Below are 25,411 nucleotides of genomic sequence, written 5' to 3'. Positions count from 1 at the left end.
TAGAAGCTTCAGCTGGATTTTTATCCGGCTTCAAAATTGGAACAACTTTTGCATTTTTCCATTTATCAGGAAAGTATGCCAAATGGAAACATCTGTTAAATAATTTTACCAGGAAAGACAAGGTACTCTCTGGGAGTTTTTTGATGAGAATATAGAAAATTCCATCATCACCTGGAGCTTTCATATTTTGAAATTTTTTAGTTATAGACCTTACTTCGTCCAAAATCATCAAATCATCAAAAATATTTTCCCGAGAGAAAATATTCCGAAAATCCCGAGCAACCTGATTCTCAATAGGACTAGTAAGACCCAAACTGAAATTATGGGAACTCTCGAATTGCTTAGCAAGTTTCTGAGCTTTTTCCAAATTTGTGATCAAAATTTTACCACCTTCTTTAAGCGCTGGAATTGGCTTTTGAGGTTTTTTCAAAAATTTTGTGAGTTTCCAAAAGGGTTTGGAACTCGGCTCTAATTTAGAAACATTATTTTCAAAAGTTCTGTTCCTCAGGGCAGAGAATCGCTTTTTAATTTGTTTTTGCAAATCCCGCCAGATAACTTTCATGGCAGGATCGCGTGTTCTTTGAAATTGTCTCCTACGGACATTTTTAAGACGGATCAAGAGCTGAAGATCATCGTCTATTATAATTGAATCGAATTTAAGCTCGCATTTTGGTACTGAGGCAGCTCTTGCTTCAACTATAGAAGTAGTCAGAGATTCAAGAGCATAATTAATTTCATCTTTGGTTTGCAAAGGAATGTTTGGATCGAAGTTATATTCCATAAATGTTCGATATTGCTCCCAATCAGCCCTATGGTAATTGAAAGTAAAGCTGTTGGGATTAGAAATTATTTCTTGGGATATTTCAAAAGTTACTGGAAGGTGATCAGAACCGAAGTCAGCATGGGTAACCAATTGGCTACAAAGATGACATGAATCAGTTAAGACCAAATCAATAGTTGAGGGATTTCTTGCAGAAGAAAAGCATGTTGGGCTGTTTGGATATTGAATAGTGTAATAACCTGCAGAACAATCATCAAACAGAATATTACCATTGGAATTGCTTTGAGCATTATTCCATGAGCGGTGTTTTGCATTAAAATCACCAATAATGAAGAATTTAGACCTATGACGGGTAAGTTTCTGGAGGTCACCCTTGAGAAAAATTTTTTTGCTGGCCTACGCATTGGAATGGCAAATAGGCAGCTATAAACGTAAGTTGTCCAAATTTTGTTTCAACAGAAACTCCCAAAGTTTCAAAAACTTTGGTTTCAAATGAAGAAAGAATTTTATGCTTGATTCGTCTATGAATAATGATGGCAACGCCACCACAGGGTCCATCAAGACGATCATTTCTATAAATCAAGTAATTTGCGTCCTTCTTAACCTTATGGTCAGGTTTAAGGAACGTTTCAGTTATAACGGCAATATGCACGTTATGAACTCTCAAAAAATTAAATAGCTCGTCTTCATTATCTTTAAGAGATCGAGCATTCCAATTTAAAATGTTTAATGCTTTAAAATCCATTACTGAATTTTAAAGTCATGACAATATTATTAGCAAATTTTACTCCAGTTTGAATAGCATCAAACATGGAGTTAGATTTAAGCATATCAGAAATCATGTCAATTAATGAATTCTGTAAAAATTCCATTTTAGGAGCAGTAATGCTTCCTAAGTCAAAATTGTCAAAATTTCCGTTAGAACGTTGGTTAGTATTTTGATTTCTACCCGCTGCAATAGCAGCATAGGTAGCTCCATTAACTCGCTGAACATTGTTAGCAGCGAGGGGAGTAGGTACAGATGAAACATTTGAAGCAGGGGTGATATTTGTATCTACGGGTACGAATGTAGAATTTGTTCCTCGCTGACCGTTGTTAACAGCAGAGGAATTTGTACCTGGTCGGAAACGTGGAGCGTTTCCTACCTGTCGGTTAGAACGAGATTGTAGGATCGCTTTGCGAGTCTTACATTCCCAAAAATTGGATTTGTGGTTTTCACCACAATTTGAACATTTAAATTTCTTAGGATCTTCCTTCACAGGACAGTCGTCCTTTGCGTGAGAGGAATCACCACAATTCATGCATTTAGCTGACATGTAGCAATTTTTAGTTCCGTGACCCCATCCCTGGCACTTACGGCACTGAGTAAGGTTTTGGAAATTTCCTCCAGTCTTCCTGAAGTGTTCCCACTTCACTCGGACATGGAGCATAAGGCTAGCTTTTTCTAAGGCCTTAAGGTTGTTTAGTTCACTAGACTTGAAGTGAACTAAATAAAAATCATTAGAAATCCCGTTGCGCGAATCGCCAGGACGGGATTTCATTTTCATTTTGATTACTTGGAGTGGCACAACTCCAAGTAATTTTGCCAGTTCATCTTTGATCTGATCCAGGGATTCACCACTGGGCAGTCCTTTCATGACAACCTTGAACACACGTTCAGTTTTGGTGTCGTAAGTAAAAACATTTTGCTTCTTCTCAGTAAGATACTTGAGAAGACATTTAAATCCGTCCAAGGTTTCAGCCAATACACGGCATTCACCCCGACGTCCAATTTGTAGTGAAAACTTAACTTTCACGAAATTCAAAAGTTCCATGCGAAGAGCATGGAAATCGGAAGTGGTTATCACAATAGGGGGAATCTTTTCCTTCTTGGCATTAAGCCGGGAAAGTTTACTAGAATTTTTCTTGGATGATGGATCATTCTCATCATCCGTGAGCAAATCAAATTGATTACTCAAATTAATTTCTTCAGAAGGGGGGTCAAGAGTTTGCCCCTTTCTTTTGCGTTTAGGCGCCATGGCGGCAGTAAATTTTTTATCCAAATCGACTTCCAAGCAGATTACTATAAGAATCTGAAGGATCGAAGAGGAATTTTCCAAATCGATATCCAAGAAGGATTACCTCGGGTAGGGTCCAAACAAGGATCGAAGAGGAATAAGAGGAGTTGAACAAGGTAGAAAATTTTTACAGGTTGAGCACTGAAAAGTGCTGTTTAAATTTGTTGTAGCTTTAGGTAGTAGTAACACTTCCTTTAAGCAAAAAGCAAATAGATCCGCTAAGAGATGAACTAGCCTCAGGCTAAAAATCTCTAAAATAAAGACAAAAAAAAAAAAAAAAAAAAAAAAATAGATCCGCACGGCAAGAGAGCACGATGCGGACTGATGATTTGATACTTAACATTAAATTAGAAACCACATGCATGTGGAATCAAAGATATAAGTTAATATCTGAAGAAAAAGGGATTTATCACTATAGTATAATGCAAAATATAAGATTAAAACCGTGGTTTGAAGATATAAAGCTTTCCACTAGAGACACCATAATTATTAGTCGATTACGAACTGGACACTTAGCTACAAAAGATAGGCTGGACACTTAGCTACAAAAGAAGGCTGAATAGATGGGGTTTAATATCCTCCGACAAATGTGAACACTGTAATGTCACTGAAGATATAACACATCTTACACAAATGTCCGCAATATGATACAAAGCGCTGCAAATACCAATCACTTATACAAAAAGAGGAAATAGTTCAAATTCGTAAAGGCACTAGTTTTCAAAAAATCAAAGAAATCGCTAATTTTTTGGGAGAGATAGGAGTTAATATTTGAGACTAATTGATTCGAGGAAAATAAGTTTAATAATATTTACATTAGTAGCCACCCGTCACTGAAATGATAAGAATTTTCAATTAATAAAATATTTGACGTTAAAATTGTCATTACAAGACTTGGCTGTTATGGACCAACACGGTCTGCGCCAAAGCGAGAGGAAAGGGGAAAAAAAGAGTAGAGTATTTAACCAGTCGCCTTTCGCGCGTAGAGCATTAGTATTAAAACAGCTGTATTGAAAACAACAAAGAATAAAATTGTCGTATCTTTAAATTATTATCTCTCTCACAAGCCGAATCAAATAGCCTTTGTCAAGGCTCAAAAGAGTTGGATTTTCGCTTTCGCTGTCGCTATCGTTCCTGTCGCGGCATTTTTCCTGACGGAGAAGTTGGCCAATCTGCTGGGATCCTTCGAGCCAAGGATCGCCACACTCTTCCAACTGTCCGTGAGCGGACAGTACTAGATCAAAAATTAACTTTTAAAGATCACATTGAGGGCATTCAAGCCAAATGTAACAAATATATATAATGTACCTCTTATAAACAGGAAATCCAAACTTTGCCACACGAATAAACTTCTAATATTTAATCAACTTTTTAGACCGGCCATGCTTTACGCTGTGCCTAGTTGTTGCACTACCAGGAAAGAAGCACTTCAAAGGATTCGGAACAAAGTTCTGAAGATGATTTTGAAGTTGCCTCCCTGGTACATAGAATTTCGAATGTTGAGACTTCAGAACAAATGTCCAAAAAAATAATTAATAAATTCAGGCAAAAATCGTTGCAATCCTCAATGCAATGATTAATTCTCTTTATACTTAGATAAGATTTAGTTTTAGTTTTTAGTTTTAAGATGTGAACTGTTATACTCCCTCCCCATGGACATGGAGGTTGACGGTACTGAAGCAAAGGGTTATGTTTAATTTCTTTATATTTGCAACGATGATGATTTCCCATAGTGACACATATCACCTTCTTAATGCTTCAGTATACCTCAAACGATTAATTCTTGGTTGTTAATAGAACTTCCTTGATGCAATCGGCTGCTTCATGCAGACTGAGCAATTCTGATTATAGTATCATAATTGTTCTGTATACAGAGGAACTGGGAGGGCTTATTAGAAACTTCTCACCAATAAAGTAATGACCTTCTAGTAAAATTTGCATATAATTTTATTAATATTTTATTTTATTTAAGCATATTATTTTTGTTACAGTCAATTAGCATTAGCATACAATACAAGAGATTTAATATTACTTGCTCGGTTTTGCGTAAAATAATCAATATGTATTTTGCTTGTAATTACCTTTGAATTTTTTTTTTGTGATTTCAAAATTTTCCTATTTTGGTTAGAAGTTTCGAAGCTAACACATGTCCACAGGCCTAATAGAAAGATAGACAGACAAAGCGTATCATGAAGAATAGTTGCATGAAGGGTTGCTTCCACTCACTTTCTATAGATGAGTGATTTTCGGAGTTTTGAATTCGTTAGATGTTGTAATGGAGGTTTGTGTTGTTGGATGCGGGAGGAGATTGGAGGGCGGCTGTTTGACGCATAGAGCCTGTCAATTTCGCTTTCAGAGTGTCGCAGTCAGCGGTTTTATGATTCGTGAGCGCTCGCGATTCGTAGAATCGTTGATTGTGACTGCCAGTGGATTTGGCGGGTTTTGTGTGTCGGACGCTTGCTTTTTGTCCTTTTCTTGTGTCTAACATGTGCAGAGTATCATTATAGCGTCTAATGGTTTTGAGATTCCTGGTTGCGTGAAATATACTTGTGAGAATATCTTTTTGAGATTTTAGTAGTCACGTTTTGTTTGTAGTTTATATGTTATTTCTTTCATGTAATTATCGTAAATAATAGTTATTCAATAATAGATAATTCATCCATATATTCAATAATAAATTTACGAATGACTATAATTTGGATACCTAACAATTGGACAGAATCACTAGCAAGAATAGGTTGTGTTCGCCTTCGAAAATATCGATTCGTTTTTTCAGGGTTGTAGTTTTGGTTCTGATTGTGAACGATTTAGGTAGTATTTTTAGGTAACTATTTAGCTTTTAGCACAACTTTGCTACTACGAATCCACAAAAGACATTAAATTGGAGGCGGATTCTGGTACGGAATTACAGGCTGCTATTCTGAGCAACTTATCTTCATAAAATTAAAAATTACATTTAGGTATTAATTAGCAAATATGAATAGTAGTTAACTTTAACATAATTTTGATAAAACAATCATTTCATCCAGTTCACTTTAAAACAAACAAGTATGAAAGGAGATTGCTTAGAATAAAGATAAAAGTAATAAGCGCAATATTAAACGACATTAAATTTGAATCTGATACGGTAGGCCATATAACAGAGTCGATAGCCATTGCAAATCAACCATCTTTACCTGCTTATTTTCCTAACTTTCACTATTATTGCTGTTACTCTGACTATCCCCTATGTTGAACAGCTTTCCTTACTATCCGGTATCGTAAACAGGATTCATTTGACCCCTGTGGTTATTATTCTGTGATGCCAAATCTATACCTCTACCCTGGTGCAGTATGGCAGCGATTTTTCGCTGGTGACTTGGCCCTATGACCCCCTTCTGTGCTTGAAAATGAAAATGAAAATGAAAATGAAAAGATGTCAACTGTTATACTGACATGCAGGTTTAAAAAAAAAAACTGTTTAAAATACTGAATTGTCAAGGCAGGGACAATGTAAAAAATCTTAGATATATTATATATCATATTGGAACAAATAAAGAGTCAAAAAAAGTGCAGAAACTGCCACGAGATTATGGCAGTTTCTGCACTTCTGCATCGACTTCTAGATGTTTCACTGATTTTGAAGCAAAACTTCTTTTTTTTCCTTTATAAGAGACTGTCAGTCGTGAAAAGCAAAACTTCAATAAAATTGCTACATGTAGAGCTCAAAGCTCCAGGCACGCAATCCAGCACACTTACCGGTCGAATAATCATCAACCAGAACTAGTTCAGAATCACTGCTACTCCGCCACTAAACATGTTTACCTCAGTTTCCGAATAAAAATCGTGCAGACTTCTTCAGTGTTTTGCACTAATACTCAGTCAGAAATTACTAATCCTTCTCTCTCTCTCTCTCTCTCTCTCTCTCTCTCTCTCTCTCTCTCTCTCTCTCTCTCTCTCTTCTCTCTCTCTCTCTCTCTGAAATAAAAATACAGATAAACTCTGCAACACAAGTTACAATTACTACACTAAATATACATTTATTAAACAAAAAACCGCAATCCTTTTAACGTCTACAATGGACACTTCACATACAAGACATTCTGCAATTTAAGGGAAATTGATAGGATTTTGTGAACCGAATTTTAAGTTTACAACATTGCCTCAATGCATCATAATTGAAATTAAAATTAAACCCCATCCAAAAATGTTACTGATTTTTTCAAAATGTCATGTCGTAACTGCTCTTAAAATTTGCTACGGGGCAATAGGGCACATTACTATTCCTAGCAACTGCTTTTATTGTTTATTCCACTAAAATTTTGACTTAACGATATTGTTATCCAAAATATTTAAACCAAGTGCGTCAAGGAATTCAAATGGAAATGTTTTCCAAAATTTCACGAAAACAATATACATTGCAAACATAAATGCCCAATTGTGCTGTACAATTTTAAACATACATGTATTTTTAGGAATATAATTTTTGATGAATTAAAGAAAATATTTCGAACAACCATAGTGACGTCTCAATGCAGAAATTGTTTGTTTGATTGAAATGTTCCCCTACGGAGTTTTCAGTTATATCAAGAAAGTACTGGATTGATTACTGAAAACTCAGCTGTTTTAAAACCCAGTAAAATTTTACTCCGATAATCTAAATTCTGTGCGTACTGTGCATTTTTGAGTTTCTGGATTTTTATGTGCGTACGCTTGGCTTGTGCAGGGATGCCAACAGATAGTTAGGTACTATGCTTTTAAAAATTGAATATAATTATTATTGTAGATAACAAAAGCACATAATGCTGAACTATCATATCTCATATACTGACTCCACAATTATGGATCTGCTAAAAACAATAATGGATCAGTCAGTCTAGCGTATGTTAATCAAATGGAAGTGATCCGTAATTGTGGGATCAGTGTACCTTATATTATACCAAAATGTTGATATCGATTCCATTCGGGATAATGTCATAGAATCGTTGTCTTGATATGAATATAATATGATATTAATAATGATATGATTTAATAATACGTACCCATTCTAAAAGATTCTTCCTTAGTTTCTTCTCGGTGTCCACCATTTCAGCCATATCAATGTAACAAGCTGTTGCTATACCAAGATTCAACCGATCCGGTTCCAGAGCCATCTTGCACACTAATTCATCGTGTGAGAAAACGCAATACCGTCGCAGTTTTGAATAATGATTGACACATTCTCGGCCCATTTTCATCCAATCAGCCGGAGCAAAGTTGACGGCTTCTGCAAAATTGTAGCCCTGGTTGAATCCTGCATGGTAGGCTCGCGGAAACGTTACAATGAATTCTCCAGCATGTTGATCGGTTCTGTATACTGGTACATTTGCGTTCATCAAAATATTCGGGTTCATAATGGTTACAAGCTGATGCAAGAGATCTGGTTGAGATTGAAATAATTCTGGCGCAGCAGATTTCATAGCCATCTCGAACTCTTCTGCACGACTGCCTGGGACACCGTACCAAGTTTTGGGTTCACCCCAATGCAAGTAGTTGATAGAGTAACTCCAATGATCTTCATTGTGCCAACAAAATGTTGCGAAACACATTCCAACGTACATCCATGGAACCTTCATACCGCTGATGTCAGCATTAATATGTCCCAAAATAGATTCATCCAAAACCGGCAGATTGTTCAGATTCCAGCTAGACTCGGCATATTCTTGATCTTCTGGTAGTAAATACAGGGAAGACTTGGTTGGGAATCCACTACCATGGTCCATGGTATGCAAATCGGCACCATACTCAACGGTAACGTCCTCGTCGATTGAAGACACAATACGCCAAAACTCCTTCTCGACTAGTTCAGTAGGTACAAGGTGAACAGGCATGTTGAAGTAGTTGGATTTGAATTGGTCTGCCATCTCACCAAACTGCTGAAGAGTATACTCACGTTGAGCCTGCTCAAAACCGAATGCCTCAACGGGTTTGGAGTTCTCTTCTACAATACACTTAGGACAGCGCCAATCACCTTTTGGTATTTCCTGTAGTGGCGGCAGCAAACAGAACGTATGGTACGATGCATCACATCCATCACAAAGGAGCATGGATTCTTCAACGTCACCTCGGTTGCACATAAGACATATATATTTAGCCATCGGATCGTGTTGATTCGGTGTGTATAGAATTTCTGATTTGTTTCTGGTCGATCCATTTGTACTCTTCATACGATATTTTCCCGGTGATGTACGGGAAGAATCATTTTCTGCACCAATACTGGCCGATTTATTCATCTGGGCAAAGCGTTGAGATCGTCTTGCTGTTGTAGCAGGTGGAGGCTGGATCTGCTGCCGTGCTTCAATTGAATGCGGTTTATATTCGCAATCCTCTTGTTCAGTTTCTAAATTTGCCAAATCTATTATCTTACCAGAACGGTAAATATCGAATGGATATAAAATTCTCTCGTAGTGTGCCTTCAGATTTGTTCCTACGTTCTTACCTTGCTGATAACCCATCCGACAAGCCACTCTTGACCATTTCCGTTCTTTAGTTACCACTTCAATACCACCTTCCTCGTTTACTACCTTATGTAATGTGTAAAGATCGAGAGGTTTACGTTCGACCATGGGAATCTTAAGTGAAGAGCCTTGCAGTTCCCAGAATTTGGCAATCTGATCAAGAAAATTCAATTTTATGCGAGTTTCCGCTTCCAACTCATTAAGACGCTGCACACGTGGTACAAAGGTTAGTTTCTCGACATCAACAGTGAATGGCGGCTGCCAGCTCTGAAACAAAGAACAAAGATTGTGTGTTATTCGAATACGGTATGCAAAGATAATGTTCTTCATAACTGTTTTAACCTTTCAGTACTCGCGCCAACTATTGTAACACGAGCACTAGCGCATTGTACAAAATACAACAGTATTTTATTTTCTACCTAGAGGGAACTTCTTAAAACCTAATATTCCTTAAGGTCTATTGGACATGGGTATTACATTTTATGAAACATGTTTAGTTTCACATTGTGCAGGTTCCAAAGTCAGTAAGTTTTTAATTATTTTTTTTCGAGTAGTACTTCGTCGGAGGTAGTACTTTGTACAACGGCGCGAGTGCTGAAAGGTTAAGTACAGTCCCTTATTCGATATTCTTTATCTCTGTATGATATTTTCCTTAACTCGATAGTTTTCAAAGTCCTTAAATTTTACAAGCATCGTTACTTCTGAACTCGATATTTCCCTAACTCTATGTGATTTGATTATATTCCCTATGCATGTTTTTTCTCCCTAAAGATTGTATATTATGTATTTCCAGCGAATCTAAACACATAAAGCAACAAACGATAAAGACAAAACGCTTGCTACTACTATAACGATAAACTCTCTCTGTAATATAACAAAAACATTCTCACTAACACACGTGTATAATCATCGGCATTACTTCGTGAAGCAACTTGCCAATAATTTGGTTGTTTCCTTCTACCGGTCCAAGCGAGCTATACTGTAAAGGCAGTTTGTCGTGAAAAAAGGGAAACGGGGATATTTACCGTGTAAAAAAAATTCCTACCAAGATTTTAATTTTTCACATGCAAAAATATGTTTGAAAATTGGATTTTGATGCCAATCGCTACTTTAGCATGCTATGGTTCATATAGACATATTGAAAAAAATCTGTATTTACACCAAGAAGTGTGATTTTTTTTATAGTATGCCATTTGTTTGAAACGGATAATGTGATTTGAATAATGTCGATTGTTTGTACTGTTATCGATAAATCGTTAAAAACGTACCGTGTAAATGTCGATTCAGTGGCAACAACAGTGTAAAAAAAAACGTGTAAAAGAAACCGCGTAAACAAACCGTTTAAAAAAGGCTTGAGTGTATATCATTATTGCTTTTATTTGCTGACATGTGGGGGCGACTCCGGCGTAGTGCCTCTCACGTCACGAGTTCAAATCTCACCCCCAGATAAGTCACGAATGGCCCAAGAGTGTTAAAGTGACTATAATACCAAAAAAACATAATGCTGGCATAGCGTTATCATTCGGCTCGTTGATCGCTTGTCATTTTGAGATATTTTTGATTCCTTGTGTAACGGGTGATAGCTAAAAAATGACTCATTTGGTTATTTCAAATGAAGCTACGGCACGTTTCTACAAAAAAATCAATGAACATTTAAATAACGTCAATGAGAGTTCTGTAGACCATGATTTAGACTTGTACCGTATGCGTGATAATGTTTGCACCATCGTACAAACAAGGTTCCCGTTTCACCTGTGCATACAATACCTTGGTTTTCTTTGCATGCACGTAGCCTATAGCTCATACCGTAGTAGGCTGTGTATAAAATAAAATGATTTACTTAGTTTGACAGTTGCACCATGACGAAGTGGTAGCGTATTCGTGATTTGTCCCACGCGCAAATGTCACAAAAAGACATTTCAATTGCCGTGGGAGTGTCCCGGTGGACCGTCAAAAGGGTTTTAGACCGAGAAAATAAAGGACAACTATCCGCGAAGGTGGCCACAGGTCGTCCGAGGTCAGCTCGGGTTCCGAGGGTTATCGCTGCTATCAAAAGGAAGATTCGGGTGAATCCAGTGCGTTCAATAAGGAAAATGGCAAAGGAACACGGGATCAGTGACTTTACGGCACGGAAGATCGTAAAGGAATATTGCGAGGCGAAGTCGAGGGCACGGAAAAAACTCACATGATTGCCAACCGCATCCGGGAGCTAAGAGCAGGTATGGAAAATCATTTACATTCATTTCATGCATTCATTTACATTCATTTGCCTCTAACTTTTTTCATCAACAACATTCCACAAAATGATGTATAGAGCTTTTGTAGGTTTTGTTATTAGCTACAACTTTTGCTCATAACTCAAATCTGTATCTTTTATGCATCACTAACTAAAGCGGGCAGAACTTGTTACTGTTTTTCAGTTAATGTAAAATACATTCACTGAAAAACAGTAGTGGCTTCTGTTCGCTCTGGTTCGTCATGCATAAGAGATACGGATTTGAGTCGTTAACAATAGTTGTAGTTAATAACAAAACCTACAAAAACTATATTTTGCGAAATTCTGTTCTTGAAAAAAGTTAGGAACAAATGAATGTAAATGAATGCACGAAATGAATGCAAATGATTTTCCATGCCTGGCTACGAGTCGAACGATGCAAGAAAATCTTGAACTTAAGCGAAAAAATCCGGTAATCCTGTTCACCGACGAGAGCATGTTTTCCGTCGATCCCGTATCAAATTCCAGAACCGACGGGTATATTAGTTCTCTTCCGGTAAAAGACGTGACCGACTAACACAAGAACGTGTATCTGACCAAGCATCCTGCTAGCGTTATGGTGTTTGGATTGGTGGCTTCCGATGGCAAAAAAATGGACACGGTGTTCATTCCAGAAGACGACAAGGTCAACACGGAGGTCTACATCGGGATTTTAAGTAAGTATGTTCTTCCGTGGATCAAAGAACAGTACGGTCCCAAGCCAAATGTTGTATTTCAACAAGATGAGGCTCCGTGCCACACTTCGAACCGCACTCAGAAGTGGTTGCAGGAACATCTTCCGTTCTGGGCGAAGGATATGTATCCGCCATCCAGCCCCGATCTTAATCCGCTGTATTACTCAATATGGCGCGTCATGAAGGCCAAGGCCTGTTCTAAACGCCACCCGAGTACAGCAATTCTCAGACAAACATTGACGCGTACCTGGAGAGAAATGGATCCAGACTACAATATTAGAAACTGTACTGCATTCCGGAAGCGTGTGGAGGCCGTTATTGCAGCAAGTGGAAACTCGATCGATCATTAACATAGTTTAAGACTCTGAGAAACATCCCCCCTTTGAATAATTAAAAAAAAAACTCGAAAACGAAATTTTGGAGCATTTTTTTAATTTTGACATTGTTTAATGGTGCAAACATTATCACGCATACGGTAGAGTGCTTTAAAACCACAATAAAACTTGTAATGCTACTTGGGTTATCAGCTGTTTGACGTAGCTTTGTCATGATGTGAGAACATGAGCGTTGAACAGCATTTGAATCGATTTTACGAATGCAACTTTTGATTCGGTTTATCAGCTGATTACAATCCTTGGCCCTCCAATTGTTTTTGTACATATTTCAAAAAAAAAATTGAAGGGTTGTGTCCTAGACACGACCGCAGTATGACGTAGAACTACGCAAAATTGATGTATGTCATGCATTTTTGATTATTATACTTTATCTAAATTTTTAAAAGTATTTCAATTTTTCGGTTATGGTTCAAAACTCGCGACAATTCATGTTAGCATAATCAGACCACGGTTCATCTTACGCATGAGATAATGTATTTAAATTTAATGTAATGGTTAAGAATTGACAGAATTTCCCCTACATAACTACCTTGGGTTGATCAATGTTGAGTTATTTTGCTGTGATCAATGTACACTAAATTTGACATCGACATCGACTACAAAAGGAACTGACACTATTTCGTCACACATGTTTTGTTGATTTGCACCTCAGTATAGTACACAAAAACGCCATGCATGTTTTGGGATATAACAATTGCCAAAAAATACATCAATTTTTTTTTTTCAGTAGCTCCATAATTAGCTTTAAATTAAGTTTTTGAAGCAGAGAAGAAAGTGAAGATTGCATTTTATGATAACGCAACAGGCAGTAGTTTTACCTGTCAGAAGACGGTAATTTAAATATTGAACAAAATGTTGGTTCATATGTAAATGAAGTAGGGAAGGAAGAGGTATAACGATTATACGGGGTTTAAGCACCTCTTTGTTCTCCAATTTGGAGGACAACCCTAACAGAAAATTACCATGCATCATCATTATATACTTTACAGCGTGCTCGTAGAATGATTGCATAAATAACTTTTCCACGTTTCGTATTAGGGGCTGTTCATTAACTACGTAGACATTTTTTTGTGATTCTTGCCCCTCCCTCCCACACCCCCTAGTAGTTAATGAACAGCCCCTTAGTTGAACGGGACCCAAGTCACCTTTAACCACTGACTTGCTCCTGCTTACTGCAGGACCAAGCGCCACGCCGTCCGGAGCGGTAATGAGCAGAAGCGCGAAAGCAGTGCTGTTTTATATCTTTTCAGAACGATGTGCAACCAAGTGGCACTCGATTATGATGACTGGGTTAGGAGAAAAAAAACGCTTATTTCATGAAAACAGTGATAAAATTATTATTTGTACATTTTTCAAAAGTTTATCACAGAAAAATTGAAAAAAATATGTATTTCAGCAGGTTTGTAATGTAATATCCTATCGATTGGCGTATTTGGATTTTAATTTCATCTTTAAATGACAAAGCTACAAGCGTTCAAACCCTAACACTACTTCACCACACATATTTGCATTTTTGCTGAGATTCAGCTAAGCTTTTTCCGAAAGTCAGCAGTCAAATGTCACTTTTGCTGAGATCTCAGTGAAACTTTTTTTGCCGAGATTTGCACAGCCGAGCTCGGTAGAAAAAAAACTAAGTGTGTACTCCGTCAACCATTTAAACAACAGAGGAACAAATGATACGACGAATTATCTGCCCTAATAAACAAATACCATAAACGAACTGTATCCCGGATGGGTAAAATATCCCACAAATGGTTTGGACAATACCCCGAACACGACGTTAAGCTCTCTTTTATGGTTATTTTTATTAGAGTGGACTTCACGTGTTTACATATCATTCAGTGGCGTTTCCTTAACCTCAATCTACCTGTGCACCAACCCTCAAAACATAAACAATTATCAAAATATTGCTTGCAATGGATAGATATCGAGTAAACTAGAAGATTAAGTGTATTTTTCAACCGATTCGAGTATGAATATGGCATTAAATCTAGTTTTGAAAGTTAGTGCACAGGTAAAAAGTGAGGTTACGGGACGCCACTGATATCATTGCTCGCGTACCGCTACCGTGAGACCAACCTCACTTAAACTTGCTCGTTTATTTTATGGTGATAAGCTCCAACGGGTATTATCCTAGGATTAAATCCCGATCAAGAATGTCCGCCTGCTTTGATGTCAATATCAGAGTTAATAAACACGACTTAGACGGGGTGTCGACTAATTCACAATTTTGAATTTCCTTGATTTTTCCAAGTATTGTAAGAAAATCCAGGTTACAAACATACACTTGAAACTATATATCGCGATTAGTTGAGAACAAGCAACAGTTTCAGTAAGAATGATTAAGCAATTTTTTCCTTGATTTGTTTTCCGTCGATCTTGTTTTCCGTGCTGAGCACCAATGCTACCGACACCAGGGAGGCAGGCCCTGGACAGCTTCATATTGTCATCTTTCAGCAAATCACGCCAAAATACAACCATTCAAGTTTGTTTTCTGTTGTAGTTTTGAAAGATGCTACTTTGACAGATTACTGTACGATACTGTCGGGTTGCCACATCTGCAAAACACTGCACAGTGGGGATTTTGGTAGCAAAAAGGCTCGAAATTGTCTGCCGCTCAAACCACACATTGTAACATATGACTTTCTTTGAGAAAAATGTCAAGAATTTCATTCTGTATATTTTCAATCGGCGCACGCGGTGGCCAATTTTACCCCAAAATCCCATATTTTCTGTAGTTCTGTCCCATTATGATACTTCACGGATTCAAATAGTCAGTACCTTTTATCAGAAATAGCCAATTTGTCTTCTAGTAGTCAGCTTGTGCCTTTTAAAAACTATTGATAACATTTATACGAGAGCATGGGGTCAAATAAGTCAGATTTTGTAATAAAATATAAAAGTTTTCCGAATTTAAACTCAATACTAAAAAATAAAAAAAAGAGATACTCAGAAAGTGGATTACAATAGTCTAAAGGAAAAAACTGATTCAAATGCATGTTTTGAGCGTATTGTGCTCCGGTATCTCATATCAAAACAATTAACTTTTTTTGAAAGATTTCTGATGACTGAACAGTTTCTGCCGCTGAAATACTAACACGTGATTTAGGTTTTCTTGCGGTTAAAAGGAATCCAAGCATCAAATGTGCTTGTCTTAATACTGTGTACGGACAAATAAATACATGTTTAGCGCCTGATTTACCCCAAAATCCTCTATCAATTGAAAGCATTTAAACTGGTTTATTGGCTTAAATAGACAATACATTTCTTTGGAAATTTGCAAATATACCATTTAGAAACCAGTAAGTGAACCATGATTTACTATTGAAAACATTTAAAGGAGAATGTGGGGTCAAATAAGCCATGTGTCAAATATACAAGTTTGCTCATTTTGAATGGCATATTAAAAAATAAATATGTACGCTGTACAAAATAGTCAGTAAATTACTCTTGATGAAATTTATACAATTAACTACGAATAATCGAACTGAAACATGGTTGTGCCTGGTAAACTCCGGGATTGCAGTGAAACTATTAAACATTTAATCTTTGGTATGATCATCTCTATAATAAATAGCAAATGGATGTATAGTGCACTGTGCGTTTGCCCAATGAAATCCTTGTACAGCGTCTTGTACTTGTCCACGGTAAAATTTAAAAAATCTGTGAAAAATTCAAAGTTGAGAAAATGTGTTACGAAAATTTACAGACTAACCTCTGTTAACCCCGTGTGATGATGAAAAATAAAAAAAAAATCGATTTTATCCAATCTTTACGAATAACAGTCATTTGAATTTTAAGCGAGTCAGTAATCCAAAAATCCAGTAAAAATACTAACTCCTGTAAAAAATCTAAGTGTGTATACAGATGCAGCGGAGCTCCACACTCCTCCATTGAAACAGCACCGCAGCTGAGCTGCGAGTGCTATGAGATAAAAAGGACATCGACTTATTACCACTACCTACTTCTCTCCTTTCCGCTCTCAGAATTCGCCGATTCGGTGTCTCTCGTTATGTTTTCTGCTGAGACTGAGCAATATTCGATACCGCGAAACATCTCCGCAGTTATGTTTTCTTTCGACGCAGGAGATGTGCGGTAATCAAATGTTAAGAATGTAGCTAAACATTTACAATAACATTCTACCAAATTTTTCATGTGTGTAGTCCACTGCAACAGCCGAACGTACGAACGAATAGGGTGACTATAGCGCATTTTATGAAAACGTCACAAGTTTTTATGGCTGTTTTAAATCAATATTACGAAGAAACCATAAAGCCTACAAGGTTACTACCAAAGGCACAAATCTAGGGAACTGCATGGAAAATGTTCTGTAGAACAACTAAATAAACAGAAATGAAAATTTTCAACTTAAAAACACTAAAATGTATGAAATTTCACCAGTTTTTTGGTACTTTCAACATACTTTTCAATTTTAATGTATGATAATTAATGTTCTAGAAAGTTGCAGAACAATTGCTCAAGACACAAAATGTTCATCTCTTATGGTTCACGTTTAGAACTTTCATTGAAAAATATTGTTGCTGAAGCAACCAAGTTAACGGCGCCGGTGGTGTAGTGGTAAGCGTGATTACCTCTCACTCCAGAAGGCCTGGGTTCAATCCCAGTCGGCGCCGCCGGGATGTTCTGAGGCATAGCATCTCTGATCACGCTTTCCTTCGGATGGGAAGTAAAGCCGTTGGTCCCCGGTTCATGAGTTGATGGGTCGATAGGTAGGGTCCAAGCGTAGGAGCTGCCTTCCTGGCACGTTGTTAGCATTGGTGCTCAGCACGGAAAACAAGATCGACGGAAAAAAACAAACCAAAGGAAAAAAAAAATGTGTGAGCCCAAACTATGGGGCATTAAGGCCGACATTACATCCACTTCCCTTATTAGATTAGTTTATCCATATTACAGAGATTTTCAGGCATATTGCATTTTACTGTACTGTATTCCATGATGTTATATTGTATTATGTTATATTCAATATATTTATATTTAATCACTTTATTGGCAAATCAAAGTTGGCACTCGTGGAGAATAGATGAACTATGAGTGTGATAATGGTTTCAAAATTTTACACGGTAAGGTATACGAGTGCAATCTTAAAATGCTTTTATTTTGCAAATTAAGCATTTTATTTTAATCTGGTTAATGCTACGTTAGTAGAAAACTTAAGGACTACCCTAATAAACAAATACCATAAACGAACTGTGTCCCGGATGGGTAAACTATCCCACAAATGGTTTGGATGGTACCCCGAACACGTCGTTAAGCTCTCTTTTATGGTTATTTTTATTAGGGTACTCAATAGACATATAATATAGAAAAAATAATATCTTTTGAGATTTTTAGGTGTATACATAGATTTCAGCTTTTCTACCACTGTAGCAGCAACCAAAATTAAATAAAATGTTCCATTTGTAAAATAAAAGCATGTTAAGATTGCATTCGTATACCTCCCCGTGGAAAATTTTGAAACCATCATCACTTTCTTAGTTCTTCTATTCTCCACGAGTGCCAACTTTGATTTGCCAATATAAGTTTTGATAATATTTCAGTAACCTCGTAGAACAGAAATTCTGTAGAAAAAGAGAGTTGACCTAAGAGGCAGAGGAGACAACTGGCTTCTTACTCTTTAATTTCTATCTCTATATCTATCTTACACAAATCGGCCAATCACGAGCTCTTCCTCTTAGGGGTTGACTAATAATTATTGTACATACTCGATTTATTTTGGAATAGGTCTGAAATAGATTACCTTGTACGCTTTCTAAAGCAACCTTTTATCAACAAATGGACCCGCATCAATGCGAACAATTTACTTGATCTTAACAAAAATGGTTAAAAATTCTAGATAGAGCTGGAATAAGGGCCAATGTCGCAATGGGCTGAACTGAGAAAAACGAATCTGAAATTTTGAACAAGAAGAATTAAACATTGAATAAACTATAAACCTATTTCAAAAACCTTACTATTTTTAATTACTAAATTATTGGTTAGCATTATTGTAAGATAAATAAAAATATTATTATCTTTATTTACAGCTCGAAAAAAAAAAAATGAAAATGTTGGATGCACCTTTTTGATTTATAGTATCTTGTATCGCGAGGTAATTCGCCCGGCTACATTATTTTTCCTAAAAAATTTAGTTATCATTTTTTAGCATTTTAATAGTAGTATAACGTGATGCATTAACCTCAGTTTGTTTACACTTGCGACATTCGCCCTTATTCCAGCTCTATCTAGAATTATTTATAATTCATGCTAAACTTTAACTGTTATTTTGTATTTATTCTAGCGAGTTTCTGTGGGAGTCAAAACATGATCCGAGCAAAAAAGTAGTACTCGTAATAATGATATATAATTCTGAATTTTATCGTGCTTTGTTTCGAAAATATCTTCCAAATAAACAAACATCATCCAGATCACCCGATTCGTCCACCGACTAAATCTATTGCCACTTAAAAATTAATTTCAGTCGGTGTATTAATCAGCAGATTAAATCGTTTTTCGTCTAGTGCTACACCGAGCAATCGGCCTATTTAATAGTTTTTCGTCGATTGATTTAGTCGGTCAACTTTGTCTGTTGTTTAATCGGCAGATGATTTCAAACCTTAACATGTTTTCAGTAATTTATAAGTCTTGAAGTAGCTTTTTATTTAAGAACAATGCATTACAAAATAGTTTTATGCATTTTGTAGAAGATTCATCCATGCCGACAAGAAATTTTCATGAAATTACACTGAAATTAAATAATTTTGCAAACAATCAATGAAATTTTCAAGGGCTGTCACAGACTTATCACCGTCGGTTAGTGCTTATTCCTGCCACCAGGCGCGCATGAGTTTAAGTTGGATTTCTCAATTGAACTGTCAAACCGGCTACCTATCGTGCAAAGTAAACAAGCATTACGATGCTATGAAAGGTCCACGAAAGGTATTGCAATTAAATATAAAATATAATGGAAGAAATTATCATATACACGCAGTGAGCATTACATTTGTCATGCGATACGTTTTGTAATGATCAGTAATGACAATTTCTTCTATTTTTCTTTAAGATAATTCGACAAAATCACTGATATAATGATTTACTACAGCCGTTAATTTTTTTCCTCGCTAGAAGTCATTTGAAGTTGATGCAGAAGTCCTCTGTTGCCAAGTTAAAAGAAAGGGAATCTTTCGAAAACCGTGATGCGAGTTCAATTGTTTTTCTCTTGGCGTGACTCATTATACACCGACTCTAGTATGAACCTTTCAAATAATGCAGTGTCGTCCCGTAACCTCACTTTTTACCTGTGCACCAACTTTCAAAACCAGATTTAATGCCATATTTTTTTTTTTTTTTTTTTTTTTTTATTGGTATCAAGCTGGAGCTGCGTGACAGCTTAATTTTCAAGACTTGACCCATTTGAATAAATTTTGCTTCTATCTTTGACAATACAGCAGAAGGACTAGCCTATGTTGGCCGCTTGAACACTGGATTCCGTATGTATTGTTTCAAGATAGTTATAGAAAAAATGCTGTGACGTGTGCGCGTAGATACATCCGCGTAGTAAACCGATTGAATAAGTAAATCCGTTTCGAACGAAATATCTAAATTATGTAAGTTACGAAAACCGCGCGAATTCCGAAAGCCGTGCGAGACAACCGAAGCGAGAAAAAAAAGGCTTATTATCATTTAAAGAGTGCCACCAAAATAAATGTGATAGCCTATGTTGGCAAGTTGATTAATTTTGGTTTCCTCCTTAGATATTCTACTTATTTACTACTGAGCTTTGTATCAAATTAGTTAATTTAAAGAACGTATCAATCATTTCAAGATTTCGCGACCGCACCGAACAAATTCTATAAGCTCAAAAGCGTTTGACAAGCTCTACCGAATTGCGTATCACTTCTGCGTAAGCTCCGTAGACGTAGGCGCGTTGAATCCGACAGTCGGCAAAGGTTTAACCTGTACCAACACCGCTTAAGGAACGACCTCGAGTCAGTGAAACCGTTTATAGTTAAACATCTAAATTACGTAAGATACGAAAATCGCGCAAATTGTGAACGCCACGCGAAACAACCGTAGAGAAAAAAAAAACAACTTATTATCACTTAAAGAGTGCCACCAAAATAAATGTGATAGCCTATGTTGGCAAGTTGATAAATTTTGGTTTCCTCCCTAAATATTCTACTTATTTTACTGTTGAGCTTTGTTTCAATTTAGTTATTTTACCGCACGTATCAATCATTTCAAGATTTCGCGACCGTACCGAACAAATTCTATACTACCGAAGCTCAAAAAAAAAAAAAAAAACTTTTGGTGAGCTCTACCGCATTTCAAATCACTTCTGCGTAAGCTCCGTAGACGTAGGCGCGTTGATTCCGAAAGCCGCGAAAAGTTAAACATGCATCAATACCACATAAGGAAAGATCGATTTTACGTATGGTTTAGTTCATAGATTAACATTGATTGCTGTTTACAAATGTAAGTACTTGAACACTAAGAAATAAGTTAACTCAAATGCTTTAATCGCATATATAAGAGATTTCGCGTATTGAGAGAATTATATAGTAATCGAGTACAACAAACTCAGGGGAATACAATACCTCCAAAAGTTTAAAAGCTAATAACTGTCACATAACTCTACTTTTACTTTTTTCCTAAACTATTCCTTTCCTTGTTAATCTGCTAAATGCTATTGGTCTGCCTGCGTTTTCTTTTTTTTTAAATTCAATACTAAATAAGAAGATTTATTCTACAACTATAAAGGTTAGTTGCCTCCCTAAGCGGACCACACGCATCCTAATTCTTTTGTTAATCTACTTAATGTCATTAAACTTTCTGAAGTTTATTATTTAAATTCATTTGATGGTTATGATATCTCATTAGTCTAAATTAATAAATTATTAAAAGCTCTAAGTCACCTAATCAATCATAACCCATGCTTTATTAAGTACCTGCACTTGTGCTTGTAATCTAAAATTAAACGTGTTTCAAGTACTTTTGATTTTGACCTATACCTATTTATTATATCTTAGTTCGACCCAGGTGACACCCTCAAGTGACTAAAATGCTTCATTTTGAAGTTAGTTTCCTAGCTGATTTTAAATTATATAGGGTATATGCTCCAACTACGCTCACACGTTTCCACTATGTCGTCCCACAAAATTACGTATGGATATATCACAATAGAAGCACGCAACAGTGGAAATCCCGAGCCATAGTTCAAACATTTATCCCAAATCAAAATGAAGCACATATAAGATTAGTTACAATACCATGTACAAAAATGATGTTTAAAATTGTTCCCTGAGTAATACTTCAATGAAAACAACAATGAAAGCTTGTCACGCAAATAGAAGGAGCACCGTTGGGCACTTTCTGAAATATTTCAATAGTATAATTCCCTTGCAAACCCAAATAAATCTATCTGCGTAAAAAAAAAAAAAAAAAGAGTGATTTGCGGCAAAACCCGCCAGTATCACACCCAACGTCAGTGCCTATACGTAAGCGTACCACGACGCGGCTCTCAATAAAAGGAGTAACAAGTGTGATACTATCACTGCTGGACTAGATCTTTTGTTCTCTCATGCAGTGGTTTATCAGAGAGGGGAAGCTCAGTAATCCTCATTGCCTGCCCATGGCGCCATTCTATCGCGGCATGAGCCAGCAACGTCGGCCACAAAGCCACCGTCTCCAACACTCCACTAGCATGAAATTAAGCCCGCCCACCAACAGCAAGGTGCAAAAACTAGCCAAGGGGAGGGAGATTTAATGCCATATTCATACTCGAATCCGTTGAAAAATACACCTAATCTTCTAGTTTACTCGATATCTATCCATTGCAAGTAATATTTTGATAGTTGTTTATGTTTTTAGAGTTGGTGCACAGGTAGATTGAGGTTAAGGAAACGCCACTGAAATATTGAAAAAATTTACCATTACCATTCCAAATTATTATTTTCTACATACATTTCTGGGAAAGGAATTATATTGGAACCATTTTATTTATGTTTCGAGAACTTTAATGGTAATGGTTATGTATTTCATAAACAGTTATGGTAGTTGGTAAGATCTATAGATGGTTTTGTAACATCGATCAACTTTATGTGGAATATATCGCGAATTGGTTGCATGTAAATGACTGATTACCAATTCGCGATATATTCCACGTAAAGTTGACCGATAATACAAAACCATTCATGGACCTTACTGTCTACCATAACCATTACCATTAAAGTTCTCAAGCCATAAGTAAAAAGGTTCTAATGAAGTCCTCTCTCCGACAATGTATGGAGAAAACAACTATTTTGAATGGTAATGGTTCTTAACAACCTATTATTTTCGGTATGGTTAAGTTATGGTTCGCGTTTATGCGGGGACAGCAATATTCTCGATTAATTTTAGAATAGGTTCTATTAGGACCTATTTCTAAAATACTCGTGAGTTTTGCATCCTGATAACGAAAAAAAAAACAAAGATGGAGTTCGTTCTTCAATTTATACACATAGCAACGAAGCCATGTAACTGGAAAACTGAAGGTAAAAAGTTAGCGACTAATCGATGGCTGTAGAACGAATCTCTCTTACTAATTTAGTAGTATTTTTATGGAATGACTACCAATTTAGAGAGAAAGATCCGTCCTACAGCCATCAGTTAATTATAACTTTTTAATTAGTTTTTATAATTATCATTGTTACTTACCGTGGGAGGTCGAATCTTACAGATTCCATATTTCTCAGCTATCGGTCGTATTTTATTTATGTAGATAAGAGGATTTTTAAAATCCTCTTCGGAGGGTTCAAACACCGGTGCTTCCGGAGGCACTTTGAACTGGAACTCGTCATATTTGTCCAATGAAATATGAGGTTTCTGAAGCTGTTGTGCACATTCTCCACTGGCTGCACTCAGTAATGGATTAGCTCCGTTCGAAACCGAACATGGATAGTTGGAACTAACATTTTCACTTCCCGATCCAGGCGAATTTATCAGCTTATTCTTGCTTTTCATTATGCACTGTTATAATTACCGCGTCTTCATATACTTTATTCAGAACCACTAGACATCAACATTGAAAATAAGCATTTTTTTTCATCATTATTTCAACTGCAAATTATTAGCATTATATATCATGCTATTTCTTCGGAAATTTCAATTGAAAACTTGGAACGCTTTTAGAGATCGCCGTCAATTCGACTCTACCGTTTGATAATCCGGTAATTCAACTGTTGAAACGTAGATCAGACACCGATTTTTATATTCTTCAACAATACAGAGGATTCAACATTAAGGACCAGCTATGATTTATTTTTTTAAACAGTAATACAAACTGTTAACTTTTCTCACTCACGAAAACATCGTTCTTTTTGCCTGCTTTCTGCGTATGGCTTTGTGAAAGGTAACACCTTCACCAAATGGGCTACTCAAAGTGCAAATTGTCACGTATCACTTAAGGCCCGAACGCAATGACAGCGGAAGCGGAACGGCAGCGGAAAAGTCACCCGCATAATATTGCGCATTTCACATCAAATTGGACTAATAAGCGCGTTTTCACTTATTAAAAAGTGTGATAAAATTGCAAGTTTACGTCTAATCGTCTTGGTGTCTCCGGTGCACTTATTCCTTATGATGCAAGCAATAAGTGCTCCGAATACATCAAAACGATATGACGGAAACATGCACTTTTATCACATTTTTTGCATTTTTGGGACAATCCAGATTCAGATGCGATCAGCAATATTATTTATTTATTTAAATATTATTGATGAATCTACACGGTTAGAAAAAAGTCCCCAAAATTAAGTTCTTTTCACTCATCTCGGCACTATAGTGCAGGAACCCAAAAGTAGGTAAAGCGGGTCAAAGTAATTTTCATTTGATGAGTCTACGTTATACCCTGGACAGACTATGGCTTATATCATGTAATATAAGCTGTCTTGCAATGAGCACTCATACATCTAGTTTTCACTGGAAATCCTATGTATGAGTGCTCATTGCAAGACAGCCTATATTACATGATATAAGCCATAGTCTGTCCAGGGTATTACGGTCGGCCAGCAGATGGAAATGATGTGAAAGTGATAATGACGTTTTGCTAGCTGTCAAATCGTATGTAATATTTTTAGTACATCATCACATATGTGGTTTTGGATTTCAAACCTAGGTGTCGCATGCACTGGTGCAGTTTCGCGTAGATTCATCATTTACTTGAGTGCAGTTCGTATGGAATTTTCCACTGCCTTTTCAACCAAAAGTAAGTTAGTTGTACCCAACAGTAGGTAAATATGATTATACTCAACGTTGGGTTCCCACACTTTACTACCCCTGTTGGGTGGTTTTGCTTCTCCGTTTTTGACAACATTAGAAGGAGAAAAGGAGACAAACTATTGGCGTCTTGCAGTGAAACTTTTCCATGCTTTCGCCACCTACATTTCGAAGTGAGAACTACTAGAAGGAGGATATTTTCCAAATTCTTCAAGTAAAACAGACGATTTTTGGGGCAAATCGGTACATAAAGAAAAACTAATAATTTCCCGTGGAAACTTTTGCTTGAATCGTGTAAGAAAATGTGTTTGCAAACTAACTGTTATTATTTCAGTATGGATCGGAGATGTTTTCATGGAAAATTATGCATAACAAGTTTGCACCCACAGGGAGAGGTTACCTCCTGCGCAGCGGCATTTTTCGGAAAATGGTGAATATGTGCGATTTTCACTAGGATGAAAGTGGAAATTAAGTGAATTTACTTAGGAAAGGTTGTATCAT

General features: G+C 36.6%; 1 protein-coding gene across 1 annotated transcript in view; it reads right to left on the bottom strand.

The window, feature by feature from the left end:
* The window catches only part of Kdm5 (Lysine demethylase 5), a 52,514-nt gene extending 28,484 nt beyond the window's left edge, over nucleotides 1-24,030 (bottom strand). Inside the window, exons 1-2 of the mRNA XM_065229438.1 lie at nucleotides 23,351-24,030; nucleotides 7,860-9,581 (exon numbers count right to left, since the gene is read on the bottom strand). Of these exons, the coding sequence (XP_065085510.1) occupies nucleotides 7,860-9,581; nucleotides 23,351-23,656 (2,028 nt within the window). The 5' untranslated portion in view covers nucleotides 23,657-24,030. The remainder of the gene's footprint in view (nucleotides 1-7,859; nucleotides 9,582-23,350) is intronic.
* Between the last annotated feature and the right edge of the window lie 1,381 nt (nucleotides 24,031-25,411).

This window comes from Ochlerotatus camptorhynchus, unplaced genomic scaffold (assembly GCF_037179485.1).
Source record: "Ochlerotatus camptorhynchus isolate MF236.1 unplaced genomic scaffold, CSIRO-AGI_Acam_v1.1 ptg000314l, whole genome shotgun sequence".
Classification (NCBI taxonomy): domain Eukaryota; kingdom Metazoa; phylum Arthropoda; class Insecta; order Diptera; family Culicidae; genus Ochlerotatus; species Ochlerotatus camptorhynchus.
The sequence above is the reverse complement of the archived record's forward strand: the minus strand, read 5'-3'. Positions and strand labels throughout refer to the sequence as shown.